The 27,891-nt window shown below is 55.7% G+C and overlaps 1 protein-coding gene across 4 annotated transcripts in view; it reads left to right on the plus strand.

Moving 5' to 3' along the window:
• Nucleotides 1-22,826, plus strand: part of SECISBP2 (SECIS binding protein 2) — a 39,535-nt gene extending 16,709 nt beyond the window's left edge. For 3 of the 4 annotated variants that reach the window (XM_049640777.1, XM_049640856.1, XM_049640924.1), the window contains 8 exons: nt 1,142-1,274; nt 14,276-14,439; nt 14,907-15,042; nt 16,251-16,437; nt 16,927-17,147; nt 21,064-21,218; nt 21,450-21,621; nt 21,965-22,826. In XM_049640777.1, the coding sequence (XP_049496734.1) occupies nt 1,142-1,274; nt 14,276-14,439; nt 14,907-15,042; nt 16,251-16,437; nt 16,927-17,147; nt 21,064-21,218; nt 21,450-21,621; nt 21,965-22,068 (1,272 nt within the window). In that variant the 3' untranslated portion in view covers nt 22,069-22,826. The remainder of the gene's footprint in view (nt 1-1,141; nt 1,275-14,275; nt 14,440-14,906; nt 15,043-16,250; nt 16,438-16,926; nt 17,148-21,063; nt 21,219-21,449; nt 21,622-21,964) is intronic. The other variant, XM_049640700.1, reaches the window with a different exon arrangement.
• Nucleotides 22,827-27,891: the final 5,065 nt, after the last annotated feature.

Here is a 27,891-nt window from a genome sequence, read left to right on the forward strand (position 1 = left end):
ATTCCTTTGTGAGGCAGCAGTGTCTAACGGAACCAAAATAAGAGAGCCTCCAAGATTCATACAAAGTGAAGAGCTGGGTCCCCTTGAGGCGCGCTCCCCGCCCCCCGCCCCTGCCCCAGTGGATTCAGGGCTGAACTTGGGATTCGCCACCTAGATGGAGAGGTTGCACGTGGCCGGTGTCTTCTCTCGTCTCCAGCATCTTCGTTGTCCTTTTGCCTTTTGAGGTGGAATAATTTCACATTTGCGAGAAGTAAAATTCTCAGCCCGTGTGCAGATTAACGGGATTCCGGTGTCATAACTGGGTCACCTTCCATCCCTGCCTGTGGAGGTCTCTGTAGCGGGTCTGTGGGGCCCTTTGTGTTCGCCCCTGACGTGGGCCCTCGTCCAGGCAGGATGGCAGGAGTGGGGGTGCTGGAGCGCATGCGTGCAGCAGTCTTCCAGACAGAGCTTACATTTGCTGAGTATATCCCACTCTGTGCCTAAATTTAATACTTACCTGCTGTGTGTATTTTGAATCCTTTCCCCATGACTTCACGGCATTCAGTTGACTCACCTGGGCAGTTGCAGACTGGATGGGTGAGTCAGTGACACCAGTCATTTAGCCTCACACAAACTTTTGTTGCCAGACTTCCTACAGGTCTTGGTTTTTTATCCATAAGTATGCACTCTTATTCACAGTGTAGCCGTAGACTGAAATGTTGCTGGTTTAATTATAAACCCAGGGCTCTGAGAGAAGGAGGAAATAAACAACCGTGGCAGTAATACTGAAAGATAATGTGGGGGGCCCCTGGGTGGCTCAGTCGGTTAAGCATCCGACTTCGACTCAGGTCATGATCTCACGGTTTGTGAGTTTGAGCCCCCTGTCGGGCTCTGTGCTGACAGCTCAGAGCCTGGAGCCTGCTTGGGATCTTCTGCCTCCCTCTCTCTCTGCTCCCCTCAGCTTATACTCTGTCTCTTTCTCAAAAAAACATTAAAAAAAAAAAAAAAAAGATAATGTGGCATCGTTTGGGATTCCTTTAATTTTTAGAAGATTTTTATGGTCTCTGAATCTGTTTCATTTTATCTTGTAGAGGATTGTCACAAAGTAAAGGGTTGTGAGAAGTAGTATTCTAAATAAACTTCTGATTTTTTAATTCCTTAGAATAATTTTAAAAACAGTGGAAAGAAGAGCCAGGTTCCAGTACAGCTGGATTTGGGGGGGATGCTGGCAGCCTTGGAAAAGAAGCAGCACGCCCAGAGCGCAAGAGCGTCCTCCAAGCCGGTGGTGTTCTCGGGTAAGGGTTTTTTCATCCCGACTGCTCTGTGACTGTTGTATCCTGTAATCAGAGGTATTTCTGTAGAATCCAGAGTGCATGGTAGTGGGATAAGGAGAAAGATAACCAGCAGGATGGATCGGGAGTCCAGAGATAAACCCACATATCTATGGGTGGTGAATCTTTGGCCAAATATGTTCATTAAAAGAACAGGGAACACTTTTAAAGATGGTGCTGGGACAGCTGGATTTCTACACACCACAGAAAACTGGGCTTCTGCCTCACGCCATATACATCATTTTCCTCAAAATGGGGCAGTGACCTAAGTGTGCGAACTAAACCCATAAAAATGCTGGAAGAAAACAAAAGTCAGTTTCATGACTCGTAATTAGACAGCGAACAGGGCCACGTAAATAAAAACCAACCAAGGACTTCTGTGTACCAGAGGATATTTTCAAGAAAGTGAAAAGATAATTTACTCGCAGAATGTGAGACCATGTTTGCAAGTCACATATCTGATGAGGGTTTGATGTCCAAAGATCTACGAACTCTTCCTACAACTCAACGATAAACACCTGCTGAAAAACAGGCAGAGGCGTCGACTCGGCTCCGCAAGAAGATCCACACGGGACCAGTAACCCGTGAAAAGATGCTCCAAGGATCAGTCATCGCACAAATGCAAGCGAGCGCCTCAGTGAGCTGGCTCCTCACACCTGCTGTGGTCGCCGCAGTCAGACACGGGAAATAGCAGGCGTTGGCGGGGATGTCGAGAGATGGGGGCTCCGGGGGGCGTGAGATGCCGAGACTGACTTGGGAAGCCGGCTGGCAGCTCCTCAGAACGCTAAGTGGAGGTTGTCACGTGCCCGGCAATTCCATTCCTCTGTGCCCCCGGAAGAGTTGAAAACGGGGGCTCGGACGCGTGCAAGCCGGTGTTCGTAGCGGCTTTATCACCACAGTTAAAGGCGGAAGCCCCCACCCCCCGGGTGTGTACCCGCGCAGACGGCTACTGAGCGGGGTCCAGGCGTCCGGTGGCCGCTCCTCAACCGTGGCAAGGAAGGCGGCCCTGCCACCCGCGCCCACGTGGGTGGACGTGACAACGGTGTGCTGACGAAACGAGCCAGCCTCCGCAGGGCACGTGGTACGGGAAGTATCCAGAGTAGACAAAGACGCAGAGAGTGGATTAGAGGGTCGTGGGGGTTGAGGGTACGTGGACTTCCTGTTGAGCGGGGACAGACTTTCCGTGGGGGCACGAACATCCTTGGGGAATGGGGAGCGATGATGGTCGCGCAACACTGTGCGTGATTGATGCCCCGGGTTGTGCGTTTCGGAATGGTTAAGAGACTAGATTTTTACAAGTTACTTAAACGTGATGACTTTGGAAGTGACGGTTAAATATTGCAACACTCGGATGCTCAGGGGCCTGAGATGTCTACTCTCTGGCCTTTTAAGAAAGGGACCCCAGCAGACCCTGGCCTGTCCGCCCATCATTTTTTTTGTGTCGTTTTTGTTTTGTTTTTTTGCTGTATTTCCAAGTTGCACATTGCCGACGTTGCCCCTGCCTGTGGGGGCGTGCACGTCATCACCTAGAGCTCAGCCTCCGTTTATGGGTCGTTTCTCTTTGGAGGCAAAGCGTGCATATAGTGAGGTGCGCACATCCTGGGTAGGCCCTCTGCAGGGTTTTGGCACACGCAGACCTGTGGGACCCAGACTCCCGTCAGCATCCTCGGGAGCTCCCTCCGGCCCCTCCCAGCCCGTCCCTGCCGCTGCCCCAGGCAGCCCCGTGTGGATTCTAGGTCTGCCACAGAATCGTTTTTCCTGTCGAGAGCTTCGCGTGAAGGGACTTGGTGGTACACGCTCCTTCATGTAAGGCTTCTTTCGTGCGTCAGGGTGTTTGAGATTTACTCACGTTGTATATGTCAGTTTCCTGGACTGTCTCAGTGATGCTGGTAGTTGTATTCTTACCAGGATCCACGCTTGGATCCGTCACCAGTCTGGGTACATACACACCAACGCCCGGGACCGCTGCCCCTCGGATAGCCCTCCCTGAGCCTTACTTGTCTCAACTCGTCTGTTTGGGAAAGGTCTGCAGGGCTCTGACTGTGTGTCTCAGACCAACCCAGGTGCTTTGGTAGAAGTTGGTAATTTGTTTTTACCTTTACATGTGGGCAAAGTCCGCTTTTCCTCGGCAGTTAGCTTTGGGCTTGTTCTGTATTTTTTAATGGGATGGTGAGTCAGGTGTGGCCACAGGAGGAGACAGGAGAGGCTCAGGAGAACACAGTTTTATTGTACTCCCAGGTTCTTAGAGACAGGAGGTGTGGCCTTGGCTGGCAACAGGGTAGACGGCAGGCACAGGGCAGGAGCAAAGGGAGGGCTTTTAGAGGCCTGATGATTAGTGATGTTGAGCATCTTTTCATGCACCTGTTGGCCATCTGAATGTGGTCTTTGGAGAAGTGTCTGTTCATGTCTTTTGTCTTTTTTTTTTTTTATTAAAAAGTTTTTTAATGTTTTTATTTATTTTAGAGACCGAGCATGAGCAGGGGAGGGGTAGAGAGAGAGGAAAGCACAGAATCCAAAGCAGGCTCCAGGCTTTGAGCTATTAGCACAGAGCCTGACGTGGGGCTCAAACCCACAGACTGAGATCATGACCTGAGCCGAAGTTGGACGCTCAACCAACTGAGCCACCCAGGCGCTCCTTTTGTCTGTTTTTAATTGGATTGTTTGGTTTTTTGGTTTTTGTTTGTTTTGTTTTTTTGGTGTTGAGTTGTGTAAGTTATTTATGTATTTTGGATACTAATCCTTTATTGCCTATGTCATTTGCATGTAACTTCTCCCATTCAGAAGGTTGTCTTTAAGTTTGATTGCTTCCTTCACTGGGCAGAAGGTTTTTATTTTGATAAAGTCTCAGTAGTTGTGTTTGTATTTCCCTTATCTCAGGAGACATATCTAGAAAAATTCTGCTACAGCCAGTGTCAGAGAACTTAGTGCCTGTGCCCTCTTCTGGGATTTTTATGGTTTCAGGTCTCGAATTTAGGTCTTTAATCAGTTTTCAACTTGTTTCTGTGTATGGTATAAGAAAGCAGTTGTTTCATTACTTTGCGTGTAACTGTCTGGTTTTCCCAGCACCATTTGTTGAAGAGACTTTTTCCCATTATATATTCTTTTTTTTTTTTTTTTAATTTTTTTTTTTTTAACGTTTTTATTTATTTTTGAGACAGAGAGAGACAGAGCATGAACAGGGGAGGGTCAGAGAGAGGGAGACACAGAATCCGAAACAGGCTCCAGGCTCTGAGCTGTCAGCACAGAGCCCGACGCGGGGCTCGAACTCACGGACCGTGAGATCATGACCCGAGCCGAAGTCGGCCGCTCAACCGACTGAGCCACCCAGGCGCCCCCCCATTATGTATTCTTGTCTCCACTGTTGAAGGTCAGTGAACCATACAATTGTGGGTTTATTTCTAGCTTCTTTATTCTGTTCCATTGATCTATGTGTCCGTTTTTGTGCTGGTTCGATTACTACAGTTTTGTGGTAGAGCTTGAAGTCTGGGATTATGATACCTCCAGTTTTATTCTTCTTAAGATTGCTTTGGCTATTCGGGGTCTTCTGTTGTTCCATTCAGATTTTAGGGTTATTCTAGTTCTGTGAAAAATGCTTCGATGTTTTGATAGGGGTTGCATTAAATCTGTAGATTGCTTTGGGTAGTATGCACGTCTTAACGATATTTGTTCTCCCCACCCATGAGCATGGAATATCTTTCCATTTGTGTGTGTTATGTTCAGTTTCTTCTACTGGGGTTGTATAGTTTTCAGAGTACGTGTCTTTCACCTCCTTGGTTAACTTTATTCCTAGGTATTTTATTATCTTTGGTGCAGTTGTAAATGGGACTGTTCTTAATTTCTCTTCAGTCTATTTCGTTCTTAGTGCGTAGAAATACAGCAAATTTCTGTACATTGATTTTGTATCCTGTGACTTTACTGAATTCATTTGTCAGTTCTAGTAGTTTTTGGGGGAGTCTTTAGAGTTTTCTGTATATAGTATCATATCTAAAAATAGTGAAATTTTGGCTTTTTCCTTACAGTTTGGAAGCCTTTTCTTTCTTTCTGTTGTCTGATTAACGTGTCTGGGACTTCCAGTACTTTGTTGAATAAAAGTGGTGAGAGCGGACATCCTTGTCTTGTTCCTGACCTTAGGGGAAAGCCCACAGTTTTTCACCGTTGAGGATGATGTGAGCTGTGGATTTTTCACATGTGGCCTTTATTATGCTGAAGTGTGTTTCCTGTAGATCTACTTTGTTAAGGCTTTTTAACATGAATGGTGGTTGTAGTTTGTCAAATGTTTTTTCTGCATTCGTTGAAATGATCATATGGTTCTTATCCTTTCTCTTGTTGATGTGTTGTATCACACTCATTGATTTGCAAATATTGAGCCCCACTTACATCCCAGGAATAAGCCCCACTTGATCGTGGTGAATGATTTTTTTTAATGTGTTGTTGAATTTAGTTTGCTCATATTTTCTTGAGGGTTTTTGCATCTGTGTTCATCAGTGATGGAGGTCTGCAGTTCTCTTTTATTGTAGTGTCTTTATCTGGTTTTGGTGTCAGGATAATGCTGGCCTCATGGAATGAATTTGGAAGCTTTCCTTCCTCTTTTATATTTTGGAATAGTTTGAGAAGAATAGGTGTTAACTCTTCTTTAAATGCTTGGTAGAATCCACCTATGAGGCCCTCTGGTCCTGGACTTGAGTTTGTTGGGAGGTTTTTGATGAGTGATGCAACTTCCTTGCTGGTAATTGGTCTGTTCAAATTTTGTATTTTTTTCCTGATTCAGTTTAGTGGAGGTTATATGTTAGTAGAAATCTATCCTTTCTTCCAGGTTGTACAGTTTATTGGCATATAATTTTCAGTAATATTCTTGTATAATTCTCTGTGTTTCTGTGGTGTTAGTTATTTTTCCTCGTTCATTTCTGATTTTGTTGATTTCAGTCCTCTGTTTTTTTTTCCATGAGTCCGGCTAAAAGTTTATCGCTTCTGTTGATCTTTGCAAAGAATCAGCTCTTGGTTTCATTGATCTGTTCTATTGTTTTGTTTTGTTTTGTTTTTTGTTTAGTTCCCATATCATTTATTTCTCCTATAATCTTTATGATTTTTTTCCTTCTACTGGTTTGGGGGTTGGTTGGTTCTTTTTCCACCTCCTTTAGGTGTAAGGTTAGGTTGTTTATTTTAGACTTTTCTTGTTTCTTAAGGTAGGCCTGTATTGCTGTAAACTTTGCTTTTAAAACCACTTTTGCTGCATCCCAAAGGTTTTGGACTGTCATGTTTTCATTTTCATTTGTTTCCACGTGCTTTTTGATTTCTTAGTTGACCCATTCATTGTTTAGTAGTATGTTGTTTAACCTCCAGTTATTTTTGGTCTTTCCAAATTTTTCTTTGTGATTCTTGGTTTCATAGTGCTGTGGTTAGAAAAGATGAATGGAATGACTTCTCTCTTTTTGAATTCGATGAGACTGGTTATGTGACCTAATCTGTGATCTCTTCCAGAGAATGTTCCATGTGCGCTTTGAAAAGTGTGTACACTCTGTTTTATGATGAAATGTTCTAAATATATCTGTTGGATCCATCTGGTCAAATGTGTCATTCAAAGCCATTGTTTCCTTGCTGATTTCCTGCTTCGATTGTCTGCCCATTGCCGTAAGTGGAGCGTTAAAGTCCCCTACTGTTAACATGTTACTATTGATTACTCCCTTTATGTTTTTTAGTAGCTGCTTTGTGTCTGGGCACCTTCACGTTGGGTGCGTACATGTTTACAGTTATTGTCTTGTTGTATTGTCCCCTTTATGAGTATAGGGTGTCCTTCTTTGTTTCTTGTTTTAGTCTTTGTCGTAAAGTTTATTTTGTCTGATAAAAGCATTGCTACGCTGGCTATCTTTTCATTTCTCTTTGCAAGATAAACACTCTTCCATCCCTTCCCTTTCAATCTGCATGTGGCTTTAGGTCTGAAATGAGGCTTTTGTAGGCAACATTTAAGTGTTTTGTTTTAGTTCATTCTGTCTTATGTCTTTTGACTGGAGCGTTTAGTCGTTTACATCCAAAGTAACTATTTATAGAAACATATTCGTTGTCATTTTGTTACTTGTTCTATGATTCTTTTTGTAGATCGTCTCTGTTCCTTCTCTTGCTCTCCTCTCATGGTTTGCTGGCTTTCTTTAGTGATATACTTACAGTTCTTTTTTTTTTATTTTTGCATATGTGTTACCAGTGTTTGATTTGTGGTTGTCATTAGGTTTCCATATCATATCTTATACGTAGTTTGTATTGAGTTGTTGGTCACTTAAGTTTGAATCCATTCTAAAAGCACTAAATTTTTACTCCTTTCCCACTGTGTTTTGGGTATATGGTGTCATAGTTTACATCCTTTTATTTTGTGAATTCCTTGACTGAGTTTTATAGATAACGCTTAATTTTACTGCTTTTGTGCTCCCTGCCTTTCTTACTCAAGCTTATGTGGTTTTTCCTTTCCACTTACAGAGGCTCCTTTAAAATTTCTTGTAGGGCTCGGTTAGTGGTGATGAATTTTAACTTTAACTTTTGTTTGTTTGGGAAACTCTTCATCTCTCATTCTATTCTGAATGACAGCCTTGCTGGCTAGAGTGTTGTTAGCTGCAAGTTTTTTCCTTTCAGCATCTTGACTAGATCGTGCCACACTCCCTTCTGGCTTGCAGAGCTTCTGCTGAAAAATCAGCTGATGACCTTATGGGGTTTCCCTGGTATGTAACTGTTTTCTCCCTCACTGGTTTTAAAATTGTCCCTTTATCAGTAATTTCTGCCATTTTAAGTTTTTTTGTTTTTTATACATTTATGTATTTTGAGAGACAGAGTGTGAGCAGGGGAGGGGCAGAGAGCGGGGAGACACAGAATCCGAAGGAGGCTCCAGGCTCCGAGCTGTCAGCACAGAGCCCGACACGGGGCTCAAACCCACAAACTGTGAGATCATGACCTGAGCCGAAGTCAGATGCTCAACGGACTGAGCCACACAGTGCCCCTCTGCCATTTTAGTTACTAAGTATTTTGGGGTGGACCTCCTTGGGTTTATTTTGTGTGTATGGCAGGGGAGCTCTGTGCCTCCTGCATCTGGATTTTTGTTTCTTTCCCCAGATTTGGGAAGTTTTCACCTATTATTTCTTTAAATTAGCTTTCTGCCCTCCTTTCTCTTCTGGGACTCCTATAATATGAATGTTATGACACTTGATGGTGCTGCTAAGTTCCTTCCCTCAGTCTTTTTTCATTTTTTATTCTTTTTCTCTCTCCTTTTCTACTTGATGGTTTTCGTTTTCCATTGTTACGTTCCCCGGGTCACTGATCGGTTCTTTCTTCTGATTCCTCTAGTCTACAGTTTATTCCATCTCGTGCACTTTAATCCAGTTATTAAGTTCTTTGTCTCTGATTGGTTCTTTATTTACATTTTCTCTCTCTTTGTCAAGGGTGTCACTGAGGTCCTCCGCTCTTAAGTCCACTGAGTTTTTTTATGACCATTACTTTAAATCTCTGTCAAGAATATCATTTAACTGCATTTCGCTTAGCTCTCTTGCTCCGATTTTGCCGTGTTCTTTCTTTGGGACATACTCTTCTGTCTCCTCATTTTGTCTAATTCTCTGTTTCTGTGTGTTAGGAAAGTCAGCTGTGTCTCCTGCTCTTGGAAGTCGTGGCCTTATGAGGAAGAGGTGCTGCAGTGCCCTGTGGTGCAGCGTCCCCTGTTCCCTAGGGTCTGGCGTTTCAGGGACGTCACCTGCATGTGTTGCATGTGCCCTCCTGTTGTGGCCTAGGCACTTTTTCCTTCAGTCTGCAATGGCTCTCTGTGCCTGTTTTGGGCAGTGTTTGGTCCCGTGTTGTGAGCTCACCAGTCAGGGGCTGCTGTAGGCTTGAGTCACACCGGATGTTTGCGGGCAATGTGGTAGCACCGACCGAACTGCAGGGAGCTTTCCCTGTGTTGTCTCCTGAGAAGCTTGTGTTGGTGGGTGGGTCCTGCAATCAGACCACATGTCCGACCCCTGCCCACTGCTGGGGCCACAGTCGGACCGGTGTGTGTGGTGATTGTCCCCTATCCTGGGGCAGGAGTCACTTGGGAGTGGTGCTGGGCTCTTGTGGAGTTGCTTGCTCACTGCCTGGCTTGTGGCACTGGTTTGGATGGGCTTGGGCCCAGGGCACATTGGAGGGGGAGATTGACAGGAGAGCTCTGGGGCGGAGCTCCTGATACCAGGAAGGTCCCTGCTGGTCCGCTGCCACTGGGGACCTGCGGTGCACAAGGAAAACTCCCGGAGGCAGGCCTGGATGCAGGGGGTAGGTCTGCAGAAGAGCATGGGAGTGAGGGGCACAGTGCTGGCAAGGTCCAGTCCACTGTGGGAGGGGGCCTGCCGCTCTGCCCCAGAAAGCTGCCGAGGCCAGGGTAGGGGGGCAGGTCCTCAGGAGAGTGCAGGGCTGGGGTGTGGGCAGGACACAGTGTTACCAAGCAAGGTGGAGAGTGTTCACTCTGTGCTGGTTCCCACAGGTTCCTGGGTGTCTCGGCTGGGGGGTGGGGGAGGGAAATGGCACCTGCCAGCTCTTTTGTTCTGGGAGAAGTCTTCCGAGGATCCCTGCCCCTCCGGCCCATGCTCTGAGATCAGTAAACATATCTTCCTCCCGCATACCCCAGGCCTGTTTTCAGCCTGCTGCTTGTAGGCTGTACCTCAGCAAGGCTAGCGTGCTGTCTCTGTGAGGGTGGGTCTCCGTTTCCCGTAGCCCTCCAGTTCTCCCGGCGCAGAGTTATTGATTCTTAACGTTTCAGGTGCTATGCCCTGCTTGACTAAGAACCCACAGTGTTAGACCTGTCCGGTTTTCAAAGCCGAGTATGGTGATTCATCTTCCCACTGTGGGTTCTGGGTGTCTGGTGTGGGGTCTCCCCTTCTCCACTCTGCACCTGGTGCATTTCTCCCTCCTGTGGACGGTCCTACAGGTCCATTTGGCTCCAGGCCGTGTCTCCCCCCTTCCTATCATCTTTGATGTGGCCTCTTCCATACATTTAGCTGGGGAGAGTCTGTTCTGCCTGTCAGGTCCTTTTCTGGGTTATTTACACTCACGTGGCTGTTATCTAGGTGTAACCATGGGATGGGCTGAGCCTAGGACCCTCCTACTCTGCTGTCTTCCCCAGAAGTAAGATTTAGCCTTAAAAGACCCTAGGATTTTCAAAATGGTCAATGAGCATTGGCGTCAACTTAAAGTCACCAGCCGTATTAGCTCCGATGAGACGGCCGGCCCGTCTTTGGAAGCTTTGAAGCCAGGCGCCGACTTCTCCTCTCCAGCCACGGAAAGTCCTGGGTGGCATCTTCTTCCTACGGGAGGCTCTGGCCTCGGCCCCGAACACCTGCCGGTGAGTGCGGCCGCCGTCGTGATCCCCTCAGCCGGATGCTCTAGAGAACTTGCCGCAGCTGCCCCTTCCAGCACTTCCACGTCGGGGCGACGGCCTCCTTCCTCAGTCCTCCCGAAACCACCTCCGCTCGCTTCAGACTCGTCCTCTGCAGGCTCCTCACCTCTGTCAGCCTTCACGGGACTGAAGAGTCAGGGCCTCGCTCTGGGTTAGGCTTCTCCGAAGGGAAGGCTGCGGCCGGTTTCATCTTCTGGCCAGGCCACTAAAACGTTCTCCATGTCAGCAATAAGGCTGTTTTCCCTTTTTTTTTTTTTTTTCTGTTAAGAAATAGAGGGGCACCTGTGTGGCTCTGTCAGTTAAGTGTCCGACTTCGGCTCAGGTCACGATCTCTCGGTTCATGGGTTTGAGCCCCACGTTGGCCTTGTCCTGACAGCTCAGAGCCTGGAGGCTGCTTCGGATTCTCTGTCCCCCCCCCCCCCCCCCGCCCCTCCCCCTTTCCGAATACCCTAGGCCTGTTTTCAGCCAGCCTGCTAGGGCGTGCGCGCTCTCAAAAATAAACAGTAAAAAAAATTTAGAAAGGGTGGGCGAGCATGCAAGTGGTGGAGGGCAGGGGGGAGAGAGAATCTTGAGCGGGTCCCAGCACAGAGCCTGATGCGGGGCTTGATCTCGTGACTGTGAGATGGTGACGTGGACCGAAATCAAGAGTCGGACGCTTTACCGGCCTAGCCACCCAGGCTCTCCCGCTTCTACTTTCTTACTGCCCGTGCGTTCGCCGGAGTGGCAGTTAGCGCCCTTCAGGAACCACCGTGGCGGTCACAAGAGCTTTGGCTTTGGCCGGTCTCGGCTTTCACCGGGCCGCCTCGTGGCTGAGCACGTAGAGGCCATTGGCGGGACTGTCAGCTGGCTTGATTTCAGTGCCGCTGTGTCTCAGGGCCTGGGGGGGCCCAAGGAAGGGGACAGAGACCGGGGAACGGCCGGTCAGTAGAGCAGTCCGCGCATAACACTTACCGATTAGGTTCCGCGTCTTACGCGCGCGTGGCTCGTGGGGCTCCGAACAGTTGCGGTGGGAAGTCCCGAGATCACTGGTCACAGATCACCACGAGCAGTAATAATGATGAAAAAGATTAAGATCTTGTGCGAATTGCTGCAGAGAGACACAGGGTGCAAATGTGACTGGAAAAAGGGCGCCGGGACACTGGCCAACACACGTGCCTGTGCTCCGGGTGCCGTCGCGCTCTGGCCTCCACTGTCGTCCGCGAGACGGCAGGTGCCCCTGGTCCCGCTCCCATTGTGCTGAGCTGCTGTCCCCCTGCTCTCTGTGGTCGACCTTCAGCACTGGGCCCGGGCGCGTGCGCTGTGCATCTGTCTCCGTGCGCCCTGCCTTGGCTGTGCCTTGGCTCTGGGCACCGATGCTCTCCTCGGACTCGGGAACTTTCAGGCCTGTTTCTCTCGTCCCCCTCACCCCACGTTATGCATGCGTCAGTCTGAGGGCCGTCGCCCCACTGTCCTCTGGTCGGGTCGCGTTTCTTAATCCCTCTGAGTGTTTTCTTGGGACTGAATCGCTTGTATTGATTACTCTGCGCCTCACTGGTGTTTCTGCCATGTCAGGTCTACTGCGGGGCCCCCTCTACGGTTTCTTGTCATCGAATCCCTGGCTTCAGATGTGCTCACACATTTGCCTCGAGTCCCTCGTCGGCCATGTCCCGCAGCTAGCAGCGCTCCCCCGGCTTCTCTTCTCATCCTTTTCTGAAAGTCTCAGAATTTCTTGAGAATAGTGAACATTTTAGTTAGCATGTTGTCGCAGCTCGGGGTTCGGAATCCCGCCACCCCCCACCCCCACCCCCACCCCCACCCCCGAGAGCAGTGATGGCAGTGGTTTCGTTGGGGATTTTTTAGTAGCTGCGCAGGTCTGGATCTGAGAGCTCGCTGGTGTCTCAGCTCGGTGGCTTTTCCCTGTTCCTACTGTCCGTGGAGCTCCAGGGGTCACTCCTGCATCTGCACGGCACACACGCCGGAGGTTGTGCTCAAACGCGTGGAGATCGCACAGGCGCCTCCGCCCGTGTGGTCGCAGGTGTGTGTTCGCTTGCGGGCCGTGCTCAGGCCGGCCGTGGCTCGGGGCCCTGGGACTCGTGTGATGCCCGCACACGCACGAGGGCTCTGTCGCCGGCAGGGATGTGGGCGGCCTGGCTCTCGCCCTGCTGCTTGCCCGCAGACGACCACCGCCGAGGCTGCCTGCCCGGCCTGCTGCCGGGTCACCTCTCTGAACGCTCACGCTCTGATTCCAGCAGCCCCTTCCGGCAGAGACCGTGAAGCTGCAGGTTTTCACAGGTGCTCCTCCGCCCTGCTGCAGCCAGCTGTCGGCAGGGAGAGAATGGGAGCACCCCGGACGGGATGCCCCAGACCGTGCTGTTCCCACCGGACTTCGATGGAGCACCGGTAGAGCTGTGTCGTTTGCTGTCAGCCTTTGGTCGCGTCCGAGGGGGCTGACGTGATGTGTCATGACAGCTGTGTCCCGCCTGGTGGCTGCTCTTCGGGCTGGGGGTTGGCGTCTTCACTGTGCGTGTGGGAGGGATCCCAGGCAACCCGCTCATGCCGTGTGTAGAGAGTCGCTTGGCAGAGGGCAGACGGGAGGGGCCCAGGCGGCGGGAGTCACAGGAGCCCGGCGGAGGTCCTGCCTTGGGAGGTGGCGTTAGGGACAGAGCGAGCGGATGTGAGCAGGGTCAGCACGGGGGGTGGGGGTGGGGGGTGGTTCAACAACGGCTCGTCGCGTGTACGTCTCAAACTGACCGTGGGAGCACAGCTTCGGAGATCCCAGCAGCTGTGCGGGGCTGGCAGTGGCTTGGAGCCGGAGTACAGACCCGTTGTGGTCCGAAGCAGGGCACCCGGCGTGCCGCCAGGGAAGACGCCAGTAACCTCTGTATTCCAGACCCAAGGAGGGCAGGGAGATAGTGGGGTCCTTAACGCTGTATGGTGGGGACGTGGGGGGTGTTGTCCCGTTCTCTTTTCTGGGGTGTGTGTGTGGAAATGGTCCCCGAGAAAGGGAAGAGAGGGTTTCCTCGGAGCCGGAACGAGCTGGGAAGGGGAGCAGGATGGGAAAGCGCAGCGGAAACGGCAAGGCGCGACTGTGATCTTGTGTGGATGGTGGGGCGCTTGTCACCAGCTGCACAGGAGCTGATCGAGGAGAGTGTATTTTTGTCTGGAAAACTCAAGAATCCACTAGAAGAATTCCTAGAATCTTATAAGCTAGGGAGGGAGGAGGGATGTGCGGAAACCCGTGGCCCCTTCTGCAGAGGCAGGGTCAGCTGGAAATGGGGAGGCACTCCTTGGGAGAGCCGTCGTGAGTACGCGCTGTCTGGAAATACCTAGTGTCAGGAGGGTGGGGGCCCACCCCACCCCCAGTCTACCCTCTCCCGGGCAGCGTGCAGGTGCCATCACAGGGATAGGACGACGCTTCTCCCCAGATCAGTTGATGGCTCTTTTGGATCTCCCCCAGAAGACACTAAACTCCCCTGAGAGCCGTTGCCCATGACAGGGCTGTGTGAGCATCTGTTTGATGAGGACGAGGGAGGTCACGGGCGGACGGGCAGTGTGGCGGCGTCCTGATGAGTGCGTCCCCTCCGTGTGGCAGTTGGGGCGGTGCCGGTTCTCTCCAGAGACCCCGTGTCGGGGAAGAAGGGCCACTTCAGCCAGGTGAAGACCCCACACAACCCCTTGGACTCCAGCGCCCCGCTGATGAAGAAGGGGAAGCAGAGGGAGGTCCCCAAAGCCAAGAAGCCGACGTCGTTGAAGAAGGTACAGGGTGGCCGTTTGAAACTGGGTGCGGAAAAACCTAGGACTCTCCTGTGTGTGCGTTACGTCTTCCGGCTCCTAGCGTTTTACGTGTGGATGTGGACTCCCCTTGCATGTGCCCTGTGAAGAGGCGTGTGTGGTTCTCTGACGAGCGGTCCCCCCCTGGGTGACAGGGCAGAGGGGACGCGGCAGGGCGCCCCTGCTGCTTCAGGCGGGGAGTGCTTGGCCGTGACGTCCTCCTTCTCACCCCACCCGGGGTCATCTGCCTGCCGTTCAGATTCCATGGATACGGGTCCCGTTGGGGCTGTCGCGGCCGGCAGAGGGTGGCCCGGGTCCAGTGTGCCCGGCTCTGCAGGCCCTGGGGAGGCGCGGCGTCCGTGAGCTGACGTCGGGTGGCGTGTTTTGCAGGAGAGCTTTTCACTTAAGAGGACAAGCGTGTAGATGTTTTAATCGCTTCTTTAATTTTAAAGATTATTTTGAAAGAACGGCAGGAGAGAAAGCAGCAGCGTCTCCAAGAAAACACCGTGAGCCCGGCTCCCGCCAGTGACGCCGCGCTGGACGGGGAGAGCGGTGGCGACGAGGCCCTGGAACAGGCCGAGCCCTCAGGTACGGAGTGCGTTTGCTGCCCCGCGGGCTCTGGCGGGGGCGGCCGTGTGCAGGGCCGTCGGGAGCCCGGTCGTGAAGGCCGGTCGTTGTCGGAGCCCCCGTGGGCGGACACATCTCCTGGCGCCTGCGCTCCAGACTCTGGGCACAGCGGGGCGAGGCCCCCAGGGCGATCCGTGAGTCCTCAAACGGTTCCCGCGACCTGAAGTGGCCGTGACGGTGACCGCCAGTAAGTGCAGGGCAGTTCTCCCAGCAGCGTGGGTCGTGGTGCCGTGTGGAGAACACGCTCGGGAGCTTCCACTGAGCTACGCGCTCAGAGCAGGACACGGAGCGTGAGCCTGCGGTTCGCGGACTTCTCACAGAGGGAGCACGGCGCCCGGCTCAGAAGCACGGCAGCCCCCGTGCCCTCGGCCCGGGGCCTCGCCCAGACTTTGTTCCAGGGGAATCCTGCCACCTGTGCCCCTCCAGCCCGCGGCGTGTCTGTGGCCTGTGGCGGTAGTCCCCTGCCGTGTAGCACTGGGGTGTGTTCACGGGCCACGTGGCAGGTGGGCGTCCAGGGAGTTTCTCCTCTGGGGTCACCAGAAGCAGGGGCACCGGCAACGTGTGTGCGTGCGTGTGTGTGTGTTTAGGACGTGGGCACCCCCTCCTGTCAGCATGTGCCTGGAGGGGCTCTGGGCTTGGGGGTCCACTGCCATCCACCCTTAGACGCCTTCTGCCAGGCGGGCTTCCTGGGGCTTTTCCGGGTCCGCCCCCCAGACGTCTGTCACGTGCTGTCCTGGTGGGCAGACTCCTCTGGTTATGTGTCCCCTCCCGTGTACTTGGAAGTCTCCAGAAGTCACGGGGGGACCATGAGCTTGAAGCTCGTAGTTGGGATGTTTGAGTTTGGATCTCACCAAAGGGTCATTTGCTGAAGAAGCGGTCTGAACTGTTATGTATGAAGAGTCAAGGACTGTGTAAAACTGCTTTTAAAACTGGGCGATACGAACTTCAGGTTAAATTTCAAAATTAAATCTGGCAACTGAACTGCCCATTTCGGGACGGCTAAAATGGTAAATTGTAGGAGTGTCCCTCCAGCGATCGACAGTGGCTAAGTCGGGTTGGGGAGGGAGCAGAGCAGGAGGTGGTCCTTCTGTTTCTCCCAAGCCGTCAGCACGCGTCCCGTCACCGCGGTGGCGTTGTGACGGGGCTGCTCTGGAGACCCCACCCCGCAGGTGCGTGCCACGGCCTCTTTCTCTGTGGCGTCGCAGAGGGGACGGAGGAGTCGGCGGCCCCCACTCCCACGGGGCAACGCAAGTCAGAAGAGCCGCCGAGAACCGAGCCCCAGAAGGAGGCGGACGGCCTCTGCCTGGTCCCCGACGGCGCTGGCTGCCCCAGGATCCACAGCCGGAGATTCCGGGAGTGAGTGACCGTCTGGGGCGGGCGGTGCTTGCTCTGGCGTTGAGCGCCGGCCCTCCTGTCGTGATGTGCCCCGGCCGTGGGGCCAGGCCCGGTTTCCGTCCTCGTCCTGTCCCCACATCCGGCCACTTGATCTGCGGGGCGTTTGTCCTGCTGGTGTGAAGGCAGAGGCCCTCTGCAGTCGAGGTTGGCGTTGTGGGGGGATGAGCGGGGAGCGGCCGGCTCCGTCTCGTGCTCTGCTTTCTCGGGAGCTCTGCCTCCTTCCAGGGCACAGTCCACACTCGGGGTGTGGGTTTTGTGAGCAGCAGCTGCCGTGGGGCAGCAGTGCCGTGGGGCTCAGTGGCGGGCCGCTGGGGGAGCTGGGCACAGTGGCTCTGTCCCTTATGGTCGGGGCTCAGGGAGGACACGAAACCCAGTGGGCCGGGAGCCCCATGTCTTTGGCCCCCAGAGGGCTGTGCGGTTGCCGCAGCTGCCTCGGCCCTTTTCTTTCAGTTACTGCAGCCAGATGCTGAGCAAGGAGGTGGACGCCTGCGTCACGGACCTGCTCAGAGAGCTGGTGCGCTTCCAAGACCGGATGTACCAGAAGGATCCGGTCAAGGCCAAGACCAAGCGCCGGCTGGTGCTGGGGCTGAGGGAGGTGCTCAAGCACCTGAAGCTCAGGAAGCTGAAGTGCATCATCATCTCCCCCAACTGTGAGAAGATTCAGTCGAAAGGTAACGAGCTGGTCTGTGTCGTCCCTGCACGGCCGCAGCCGGGGCGGCTTCTCCCCGCCTGTAATCCGTGGCCGTTTCCAGGGGCCACCTGCCCACCCGGGGCCCCGCTCTGTGTTCCCGCCGAGGCTGCGGCCTCTTTGCTTTGAGGCCAAAGGAACTTACTACATCTCGTCAGTGTGTCCGCGGAGAAGGGAGCCGGCGGCTTGCGGTCATTTTACAGGGACAGCTTGGTAAGGCGGCCTGGGACTGTGCGAGTGCCGCGTCTGCTCAAGGGGCCTTTCGTCTGCCGATTCTGAACTTGAGTTTTAAGTGGCAGCTGTCTGAGCGTTCTGTTTGTCTCGGTTGCCTCGTCTGAGCACTGGGAGGTCACACCCGAGGGGGCTCTCTGCTCTCGCGGACACTGAGGGCTGGGAGCAGCGGACCCTCCCAGAGTCTCTCCCGGGGAGTCACATGGGACGCACGCGTGGGGTGTCGTCCACCCGGGAAGCCCATTCACCATCCACGCCCAGGGGTGTCCCTTCCAGGGGATTTATGGGCGGCTGGTTGTGGACACCCTGTGCCCAGCCTGACTCACAGAGGGCGGTGGTGTTCAGCATGAACCCCCTCGTGCCCGCCCCATAGCCCCTTTCACGGCGGTGTGTGGGGAGCCCTCCAGAAACCCAAGTTGTGGCTCTGGCCATGGGTCCCCTGAGAAGCAGCCCTTTGAAGGGACAGTGGCCATGGTGCCGCTGCTCACATAGCATTTGTGGTCAATGCCGGGTGTGGGGGACAGGGACATGAGCCAAAGGGGCCCCGCATTTGTGGTCAGCTCTGGGGGTGGGGGACACGGGCCAGAGGGGAGCCCCGGCATTTGTGGTCAGCCCTGGGGGTGGGGGACACGGGGCCAAGGGGCCCTGGCATTTGTGGTCAGCTCTGGGGGTGAGGGACACGGGCCAGAGGGGGCCCCTGCAGTTTCTAGCAGTAAGTGGGGAATAGCTTGCTGTGGTTGTGGCTAAGGAGCACGCCCGCCTCCCCTCCTGTGCGCTCACCTCCTGTCGGCCCAGAAGTGCTAGTCCTTGGATGGTTCTGCGCCCAGAGCATGCTTCCCTGGTCCCCGCATGCATCTGGGCCAGGGTCTAGGCAGGATGGAGGGATGTGGAGCTTAAATGTTAAACCCCGAACAGACTGGTTGCAGATTGACCCGGTTCCCAGCGCAGCGGCCTATGCTTTCAAGAAGTTTCTCTCTTGGAAGAAAATCAAATAGTTCTACATAACTAGGGGCCAGGTGCTGGGGGACATGGGCAACGTTTTCTCCCCAGGCAGATATTAGGTGCTCCACACGGGGGTCTGTCTGTGCACAGAGGGGCTGGGCCAGGACCCCGCAGCAAGCCCGGTGCCAGCAGCGCTCCTTTCTTTTGAGGAGTAAGCCCTCCAGATTCCTCCCGACCCCCAGAGGAGCCACCATTCCCACATTTGACGTGTCCTTTATGGTGTCTGCGTGTGTGTGTGTGTGTGTACGTGTGTAAGAAAGAGAGAGAGAGAGAGAGAGAGAGAGAGAGAGAGAGAGAGAGATTTGGTCCTGGCCCTGTTGGCACCTTGGTTTTTAGCTTGATGGTCTGTCTGGGGAGCCAGCTCGTAACTCTGCACACACTTGTGTTGCTCAGACGGGACTTAGGGATGTTCTGGTGGTTTCTGGACGTCTCTAGCAACGCACAGGGATGCGCTGTGCATGCTGTCCTTTCTGGTGGGGACATCTCGAGGACGAAAGGGCTGGTGCATTTGGGGGTCGTGTGGGTTACGCACCTGCACCCAGAACCTTCTGTGTAGGTGGGGGGCAGCTTTGCACTTTCCTGGGAACTGTTGGCTCCTGTTCTTTGCCCACTCGTGTTTGGGGATATTGATCTTTTTAATACCGACGTGTGCCTTTTTATATAATAGGAAAGCTCCTCGGGTAAGAGTTGTACTTTCCTGGTTTGTTATTTGCCTGTTTTCAAAACATCGTTTTGGCCACGTGAAGATCCTGGGTGTTGTTATCATGTTGGTGTTTTTTATTCTTGTTTTTTTAATTGGTTCTAGGTTTTATGCCATTTCTCAACCATAGCACTCCAAGGTTATTAAAGGTTTTTTTATATCCGTTTTCTTAGTTCTCCCACGTTTTCATTTTTGTGTTTAGGTAGACTATATTTCATTTCAGATGGGTCTTTCCAGAGGCCGACCCAGTTGTCCTCTTTCTGCTGCTTCACAGTGCTCCCCCCGACAGCGCTCAGTCCCACACGGTAGGGTCGCTTCTGGAACCCACCTTATTACAGCAAGCTCTCCTACCTGGTGAGGCTAGCCTGACGGTAGTTCCCTTTTTCAAAAGGCTTCTTCTCAGTTGCGTATTTCTGTCGTGTTATTTTTCCTCAAAAAAAAAAAAAAAAAAAAAAAAATCCTAACTGTAGTGAGAGTATTTCAGAAGTTTCAGGTGGACACGGAAGTGGTGTGTGGTCCCGGGACCACTGTGTCCCAGAGCACAGGCCCCTTTGTGATCTTTGTTCCCGGAGCACCTTGAAGCTGCTCTGTAGATCTTGATAAACCTGGTCCTACCTGCTGTGGTCTTTGGTGGCTGTCCACACCCACCCTTGCTGGCGCTGCTGGCCTTCGTGAGGACTCGTTAGGTGTGTGTGACTTGTGCACAGACACCCACGTGCAACTGTCTTGTAGTAAAGGTTTTGGGGTGGCGGGCGCGTCACCTGCACGCAGAGTCCTTGGCGCCTCGCTCGGAGGCAGGGTGGGTGGTGAGCCCGCGGCCCGCCCGTTGGTGTAGGACCCTCAGTGACCTCTGTATGTGGGGTGCAGCCCGTTAATACACAGGGGACAGGTGACCAGTGGCCTGAGACGCAGTGGGTGTTGAGTGAACACTAAGCGCAGTTGGCTCGTTCACGTGACCAGAATAGATTTCTCCTTCCTGTTTGGCCTTTGTCCATGGTTTCCGGCTCACAGTTCCCCACATCCTTGGAGTTTCCCAGGACCACAAGAAAGGTGTTTTGTTACGTTAATGAGGTGATTTTTGGACCCCGCCCAAGCTGGGGCTGGTTGCCAAGAGAGCCAGCCGAGAAATGAGAGGGTTGGAACTTGGGTCCCTGTCCGGCCCCTACCCCTGGCCCCCAGGGAGGGGGTGGGGGTGGAGCCCACGACTTAGTGGATCCTGTGACTAGTCTGGAAGCCTCCACACAGTCCCGCCCGGACTGGGGTAGGGGAGCTTCCCGGTCGGTGCACAGGAGACGCCGGGGTAGTGGCGCACCCAGAGTGGGCACGGCCTCCCCGTGCGTCTCTTCCCGCGCTGGCGACTCGAGATGTTTGTCACGTCCTTTAATAAACTGGGCAAATGTGAGCAAGGCTTTTCTGGGGTGAGCGCTGTGAGCCTCTAGCAACTTAGAAGAACGGAAGGAGAGGGTGTGGGGCCCCGCAGCGTGTCGCCCCTTGGTCCGGAGCTCGGGGAACGCAGGGACGTGTGCGGGCACCAGAGGTGGGGCCCGGGGGAGGGGGGTCTCCTGGGACAGACCCACCCTGTGTGGTCTGACACGCTCTCCAGGCAAGAGTGTCGGGAGGGGCGGAATTCTTGCACAGCCAGTGGTGTCTCAGAATTGCTTGGTGGCGTGGCCCCCGCCCATGTGGGAACTGGGTCCAGAGACACTTCTAGAAGACTGAGACTTCACCGTCCGTTAGGATGACGATGCAGACGTGTTTTAGTACGTTGAGGGAGTGCCTCTTTTGGAGAGTTGCACTCTGCCTCGTGTGCACTGCCCTGGCAGTGACTGGCTCGTCTCCTGGTGACGTGGGCCCCGCTTGAGAGTGGCTGGGCCGTGTTGCTGTCTGTAGAAAAAAGCCCTTTGCGACCAGGGTCACTGCCATGCTGTGTGTGACGCGTTTCCCGTCGGTTGTTGTCCCTGACCAGGCGGGCTGGACGATACCCTGCACACCATCATCGGTTATGCCTGCGAGCAGAACATCCCTTTCGTGTTCGCTCTCAACCGCAAGGCTCTGGGGCGCAGTTTGAACAAGGCCGTCCCTGTCAGCGTGGTGGGCATCTTCAGCTACGACGGGGCCCAGGTGAGCCGGGCGTCCCCGGCAGGGCAGCCCCGAGCCCGGGGCCCACAGGGCACGTGCGGCGATTCTGAATCGGCTCCGAGCTCGCCGCTGCTCAGAGACGCCTCACGTGGCCAGCGTCCCCGCCAGCCGTCCCCCTGCTTCCCCGGGGAGGGCGCCGTCCCGACGGGCAGAGACCCTTAGTCCCCCCCCCGTGGGGAGGGGGCGTCACCTGTGCCCTCGCTTCCGTCCCAGGACCAGTTCCACAGGATGGTGGAGCTGACGATGGCCGCCCGGCAGGCGTACAAGACCATGCTGGAGAACGCACGCCGGGAGCCGGCGGGGGAGCCTGGGCCCCCCGCCCCGGGCAGCCCGCCCCCGCAGGGCCCCCCTGCTCCTGCCGCCGGGAGAGACGAGCCGCGCTACAGTGAGTGCGGGGGGGGCCGGGGGCGGAGATGTGCAGGACGTAGCGGGGGGGAGGTGGGGAATGGGCGGAGCGCCCAGGACAGCAGCACGGCCACCCCGCGGCAGGGCCCGCTGCTGAAGGCCGGGTCGGGTCCCACCTGGTGTCCCGAGAGCTGGTCCCACACAGACCTCGGGGCAGACGGCACCTGAGTGGAGTTGGCCGTGAGGACAGCGCTGTCACGAGGCCAGCGTGTGCTGATGGCCGGCTGGGGGAGTCCGTGCCAGGCCCGAGTGGGGACTGAGCCCCGGGCGGCACGCCTCCCGGAGGAGCCTGTCCCTTAGCTGTGCCGCTGTCTCCCTTCTAGTGGAAATCTGGAGAGAACACCTGGAAGCCTACAGTCGGGGTGCCCTGGAGCTGGAGGACTCTCTGGAGGCTTCAACCTCGCAGATGATGAACCTGAACTTATAGGAAGACTCCTCGGGGTGTGTCGTGTATTTGGGGTGAGGAAGGGGGGTGTGGAAGACTCTGGGGTCTTCTTCACAGTTCTTCTTGGCCTCATGTATTCTGTGTGGCTGTTCGATTGGGAGGCGAATCCGAGATGTGCATCCCGGGGACGGGCGTTCGGGCGTGCTGGCGGGAACCTTTCCAAAAATCCTGAAGTCGTGGCTTTGGGTCTCTGAGCACGTGGAGTCTGGAAAGGACTGGAACGTGTGTGCTGCTCGGAGTTCTTTGCCATGAAGGAATCGCCTCCGATGTGGCAGAGCTGAGCCACGTTCGTTTGTGGAAAGAGCCGCGGGGTCACGGCCGGGCCGCTGCTCTTGGCCACTGCTCTTGGCCGCTGACCCAGCAGGGCCGAAAAGCAGTAGCCGGGCGGGGCGGGGCCGCTTTTGAGGCAGGGGACTTGCTGGGGACCTGGCTTTCTGGCTGGAAGATGTGGGGATACTTGGAGGATTTGCTAAAATGAGCCTCAGAGGGAAAATTGGTTCTTTAATCTGTGACCTCTTGATATGGATTATTCCTTTTTGTCTTTATTTTTCAAAGAAGCGATGTATATTGAAGTTCCTAAATTTCAGTTTTGATAATCTACAAATCCTTTCTTTCTCTCGTAAATGAACGTGTTGTGACTGTGGTTTCTGTCTGGGAGGCCAGCAGGATGTTGCCCGCATGCTCTCCTGTAGGAGGGCGTATTTATTTGGAATAAAGAGCGATGATTTGAGAGCCTTGCACCTCTGGCCAGCTCAGGCTCGTGGGGCCCCCGCGGCCTGGCCCGCGCCCCTCGGTGCTGTGGCTTGAATGGCAGGGGCCCGAGCGGGGCAGGGTTTGTGTGCCCGGACCCTGCCCGGCCTGCTCCTCTCCTGTCACACAGCAAGCGGCACAGGCGGGGCTTCACTGGTGCTCAGCTCAGCAACGGCTCACGTTGGCTTTGCAAACACTTTTAGGTGAGATCGGTCACGTCACGTGCTGTACCCGAGAGGTGAGTGGCTTGTGGCGAGCCAGAGTGAGTGACGACAGAAGTGGCCTGTGGTGTGGACGTGTCAGACACCAGGCTGTCCTGTCTTCTGGACACTGGCGGCTCCTAGTGTGTGTCTGCTTCTCTGTTTGCGTCCTGAGCTGTTTAAACAGGGGGCTTGGTCGGTTTAGCGACCGCTCTTGATTTCGGCTCAGGGCTCAGGTCACTATCTCCTGGTTCATGGGATCGAGCCCTGTGTCGGGCTCTGTGCTGACAGCACGGAGCCTGCTTGGGATGTTCTCTCTGCCCCTCCCTCTGCACAGTCTTAATTCTCTCAAAATATGTAAACTTTAAGTAGGTAATTAAAAAAAATTAAGTGGGGAGACGTGCAGTGAGGCCGTCCAGGCCCTCAGTCCTGTCCCCAGGGTTCTCCCTTGGGGGCCAGGAGGAGTGGCGTGGGCAGGGCTTTTCCTGCTGTCCCCGGTCAGCATGTCCCAAGTTTGCTGTCATGGGTATGGAACTCAGATTATGAAGAGAGACGTTTCCAGAGGTAACCTATAGGGAGAACGTTAAACTGAAGAATTTCGGCGGGGGATGCTGGCCCTGTGTTCAGAGCCCCAGCCCTGGGCCCGTGGAGCATGGATCTCAGGGGAGGGGGTCTGGTGCTCCTCATGTGACTCAGTGCTGGGGCTGGCCTGGTCACATCACCTTCCCAGCAGAGGCTCCTGCCACAGGTGACGTGGCGGCCCGCGCGGTGCCGACGGTGCCGCAGGAAGCACACACACCTCATCCCGTTTAGTTTTATTTTTCTCACCAGCGCAGAGAAGCACATGCCTCGTAACCACGTTTCCCAGCAGAGCCCTCCCCGGGAGCTGACCGCGTCCCGCTTTCTGTTGGGCACGAGAGCGCTCGGGCTACAGCGCACGTGGGCGAGCCTCGCAGACACGGCGAGCGGCACCCGGAGGTCCTGGGCTCGGAGCCCTCGTGGCCTCCCCGGGCAGCTGGAGCCGCACCTGCTCGGGAACCCACGCTGCGCGCCCACGGCCTTCCACGGCAAATGCTGTCGCCACGGGCAATGGCGTGAGCGGGGCGGATCCGGCCCCAGCCGGCCGTCCTCAGGAAGTCGCGTTCGCGGCGGATCCCGCACGTTGCCGGCAGGACACGCGTGTGGCTTCGTAATGAGGGGTCTGGCCGCAGGCTGAGGTCGCGAGCGGAGGCGGTGTCTGTGTGCTGGGTCATGGGGAGCCACAGCTCTGCTTTGAACGGAGGCTTTGGTTTTCTGGTACGTGCATTCCGTTAAAAGCCGTCGTTCCGTAAGCGGGAAGTGTCCGTGAGGTCAGGCTGTGTGGCGTTAGGCTCCATGTGGACGCACCTGCCAGGTGGCGCCACCCAGAGGAACCTGGACCGACCTGCCGGCTGCCGCGCCTCCTGCAAGCTCGGGTCCCGCAGAACTTTCTAAAGCGGCCCGGCGCCCTGAGACCATGAGGGAGCCGGGGAGGAAGCCCACGAGGCCTTCAGTCCCTGTGGTCCCTGGGTCGGACCTCGTGGTCACCCGAGGTTGGAGGCCAGTTCCTGCCACTGGCCTGGACGCCCTGTCCCTGCCATGTGGTGGTTCAGCAGCCCCACGGGACGGTGGCAAGCAGCAGCCGGGCTAACGCGGGGCTCCTGCCTGAGCTGAACCAGGAAATCACCCCGGTGACGCGGAGTGGCCGCGGAGCGCAACAGCAGTGTTTCTGGAAGAGGACCCGTCACGCACACCACCGTCTACCTATTCCAGGTCTGTCTGTAGCTCAGGACCTGTCCTGGCTTCCTGTTTCTGCCAGACAGACCCTTCTGTCCCACATAAGCACCTAACTTTTTAACACAGGTTCTGGATTCTGTCACAGAAGCTGGGGTATGGTCACATCTCAGTAGGCAATGTGGCAGCCACTGTCCTGGGGTCTCTCCAGTGGCCGTGGGCTCGGCTGGGAGTGAACACCATGTCCTGGGGCCTAAAGGGCACCCTTGTCACAGCTTTCCTGAAAGAACAGTGCAGAACTGTGAGTTCCTGGCAGAACACGTGCCCTTCCCGCTCCCCCCACTGTCGTAGACAAGGGAGGAGGCCTCAAGTGTCGCGGCCCACGTGCACCTCCTTTGGGTCTAGGAGGGCCTTCAAGGAAGGGGGCCCATGCGGGCTAAGTTTGCAGGACTCAGAAACGCTCAGCCTGTGTCAGCAAGGAGAGAGCTCACGTCTGAAGGCCTGTGTTCGAGCCACAGGGTGTCTCCTCCGGTAAATCTCTGGCCTTGTAGCTGCCCTCCCGGCTGCATTAGCGACTCGGGAACTGGGGACACCTGTCCTATCTCCTCACTGCTGGGACAGCAGTCCCCCCACCAAGAGGGGGTGCAGCCAGCGGGCCCTCCCCTGCATCTGTTCCCCCCCACTCCCCCCCGCCATGCTGACCCTCCCCAGGGATCTGCCTGGAGCCCAGAGGCTGCAGGTTACAGAAAGCAGAGTGACTGTGGGCCAAGAGCACACACGTGGGGTCCCAGCAGGACCCACCCCGCCAGCCCCTGCCCACCCTGGGCCCGGCCACACACCCACGCCTTCCTCCAGCTGTGCATCATGCGGTCGTGCTCCCCAGCCACAGCCTTCCAGGCGGCCAGCTCTCTGGTCCACTGCTCCTGGTGGGTCGCCTCTGCAAGACAAGTGGGGTGCTGGCTGTCAGCCTTGCAGGCCTTTGAGGCACGGTGGGTGCGTGCAGGCCGCCAAGGCCATTCTGAGAGCCGGGTCTCTGGTTCGGTAGCGGGTGAGGCGCTCACTCCTCTGGCCTTGCCTCCTGGCTGTGGGGACTTCCACGGTCAGCAGCCCCCTCCTGCCCTTCCCCAGGCCACCAGCCCCAGGGTCATGCCGGCCCCGTCCTCATCCTGCGTGAGTCCTGTCCAGGCAGGAAAGGGGCTCTCCCTCCACATTTTGGGGTGATGCAGGGACCTCCCCCAGGAGGCCGCGGGAGCTTGATCTGTGGGGCTGTGAGGGTGGCACAGGCCAGACAGCTGTGGTTGTTTGGAAACAGAAACGCACCATGTCCCTGCTCTGCCCATGGCCCCTGTTGCTCGTTTCAGAAGTGAGTGCCAGGGACCTGAGCCCATGAGATGTAAAGCGGAACTTACTCCTTGAGCAGGACTGGGCCGGGGCCTGGGCTCCAGAGGCACCTTCAGGGGTCTTTAACCCCAAGGGACCCTGCAGGGACTCCCATCCTGAGAGAGTCCCTGCGTTCCTAACACCCTTGCCCTGGCACCCCCGTCAGTAGACACGACAGGCTGGGTGGGCAGGCAGGCACATCCCGAGGTGTCCCGACTGTGCTCACGTCCTAGCCCGCCACCCGGGATCAAGGTCGGGTCACCGTCTGTGAACCGAGGACCAGAGCCTGCCTCTCAGGCAGCCGGGGTGACAGGTGAGCATGGTGGTTTCTGTGTTTCCACTCAGCTCTTTGCGGACAGTGCTGCCCCCACGACTTTTGCGTGATGTCTCGTGTTTACGTGAAGATTCGGTTTACCTGGCGCAGGCAGGCAGGACACTTTCCAGAAAGGGGAAGAACAGGGATTCCCACCGGGAGAGCTTTGCAATTACTTTTTTCTCTCCCCAGTCCTGTACTGGAAGGACAGGGACCTTTTCAGCAGGGCCCTAAACCTAAACTCTCGCAAGCGGACAGAAGAGGAAACCCCAAAAACCTGGAATCTGAAAAGCAGAGGCACCCGTGGAAACTGAGCAGACCTGAGAAAGTGGGACCCCAGGCCAGCAACGGGGAGGCCAGACGCTCGGGTGGGGGGCCGGGCCCTTTGCCCATGCGCTGCCTCACAGGCGGCCAACGGCTCGGAAAACGGGTCCAGAAAGAGCACAGGAAGTGGAGTGGAGCAGAGGAAACAAGTGTCCACACCTCCCCGAGGAAGAGCAGGCTTCCAGTGGCCCCCGGGCCGGCCAGGCGGGAAACCCCCAGCGGGCCTGGGCGGCCGTGCGCAAAGCATGCGGACGTGACGTGAGGCAGGCCTCCACGTGGCAGGGGAGGGGACTTGGGGACAGAGGAGGGAGACACGGGCTCTCAGGACCGGCGTCCCAGACACGCCAAGGAGTAAAAGGGTGGCGGGAGGTGGGTGCGGAAGCGCCACCACTGCCGGGGAGGCTGGCCGCGCACGGGCCACACGCTCCTCCCTCCTCCTGGCCGCCAGGGCACCAGCACGCCCGCCGTCGGAGCTGGGAGCGCGGCAGGGGCGGGGGCTGCTCACCGTGTCTCACGACAGTCACCCGCACTTTGGAGGTCCCGTTGCCCGCGGAGGACAGGACGGAGCAGCGGTACTCGGCGCTTTCTCGGATGGCGTCTCGCAGCCAGCTGAGCACGTGGGCCCTGCCGTCGGGCAGCGCGTGGGTCTGTGTGGGGACGCACATCTCTAGTTCTCGGCCGTTCTTCTCCCAGACAAAGTGGACGTCTGCGGGCCCTGGGGACACACAGACCACCTCTACCCGGTGGCCCCCGGACTCCCACCGAGGACCACCGGGGTGGGGACAGGCGGTGTGGAGCCACCCACGCCAGGCGCCTCTGTTGTCCCAGCTGGACCCACGGTGAGGGGCAGGACAGCTTTCACGCCAGTCCTCGTGTCCCCGGAGGAGGCGTGCGCCCCCGTGACCCTGGGAGAAGAGGCAGGCCCTCACTGCCCTCCCCCGGGCTCCTTGCTCCTTCACCTCAGATGTTCTTTCAGACCAAAACTCGGTGCCGCGCAGCACATGCTGAGGCCGTCAGGGGGCACCTCCCCCACGGAGTGCCCGGTGACCGTGCCCTGGGCCAGGCGTCCATTCTGCACGGAGGGTC

This window comes from Panthera uncia, chromosome D4 (genome assembly GCF_023721935.1).
Source record: "Panthera uncia isolate 11264 chromosome D4, Puncia_PCG_1.0, whole genome shotgun sequence".
NCBI lineage: Eukaryota > Metazoa > Chordata > Mammalia > Carnivora > Felidae > Panthera > Panthera uncia.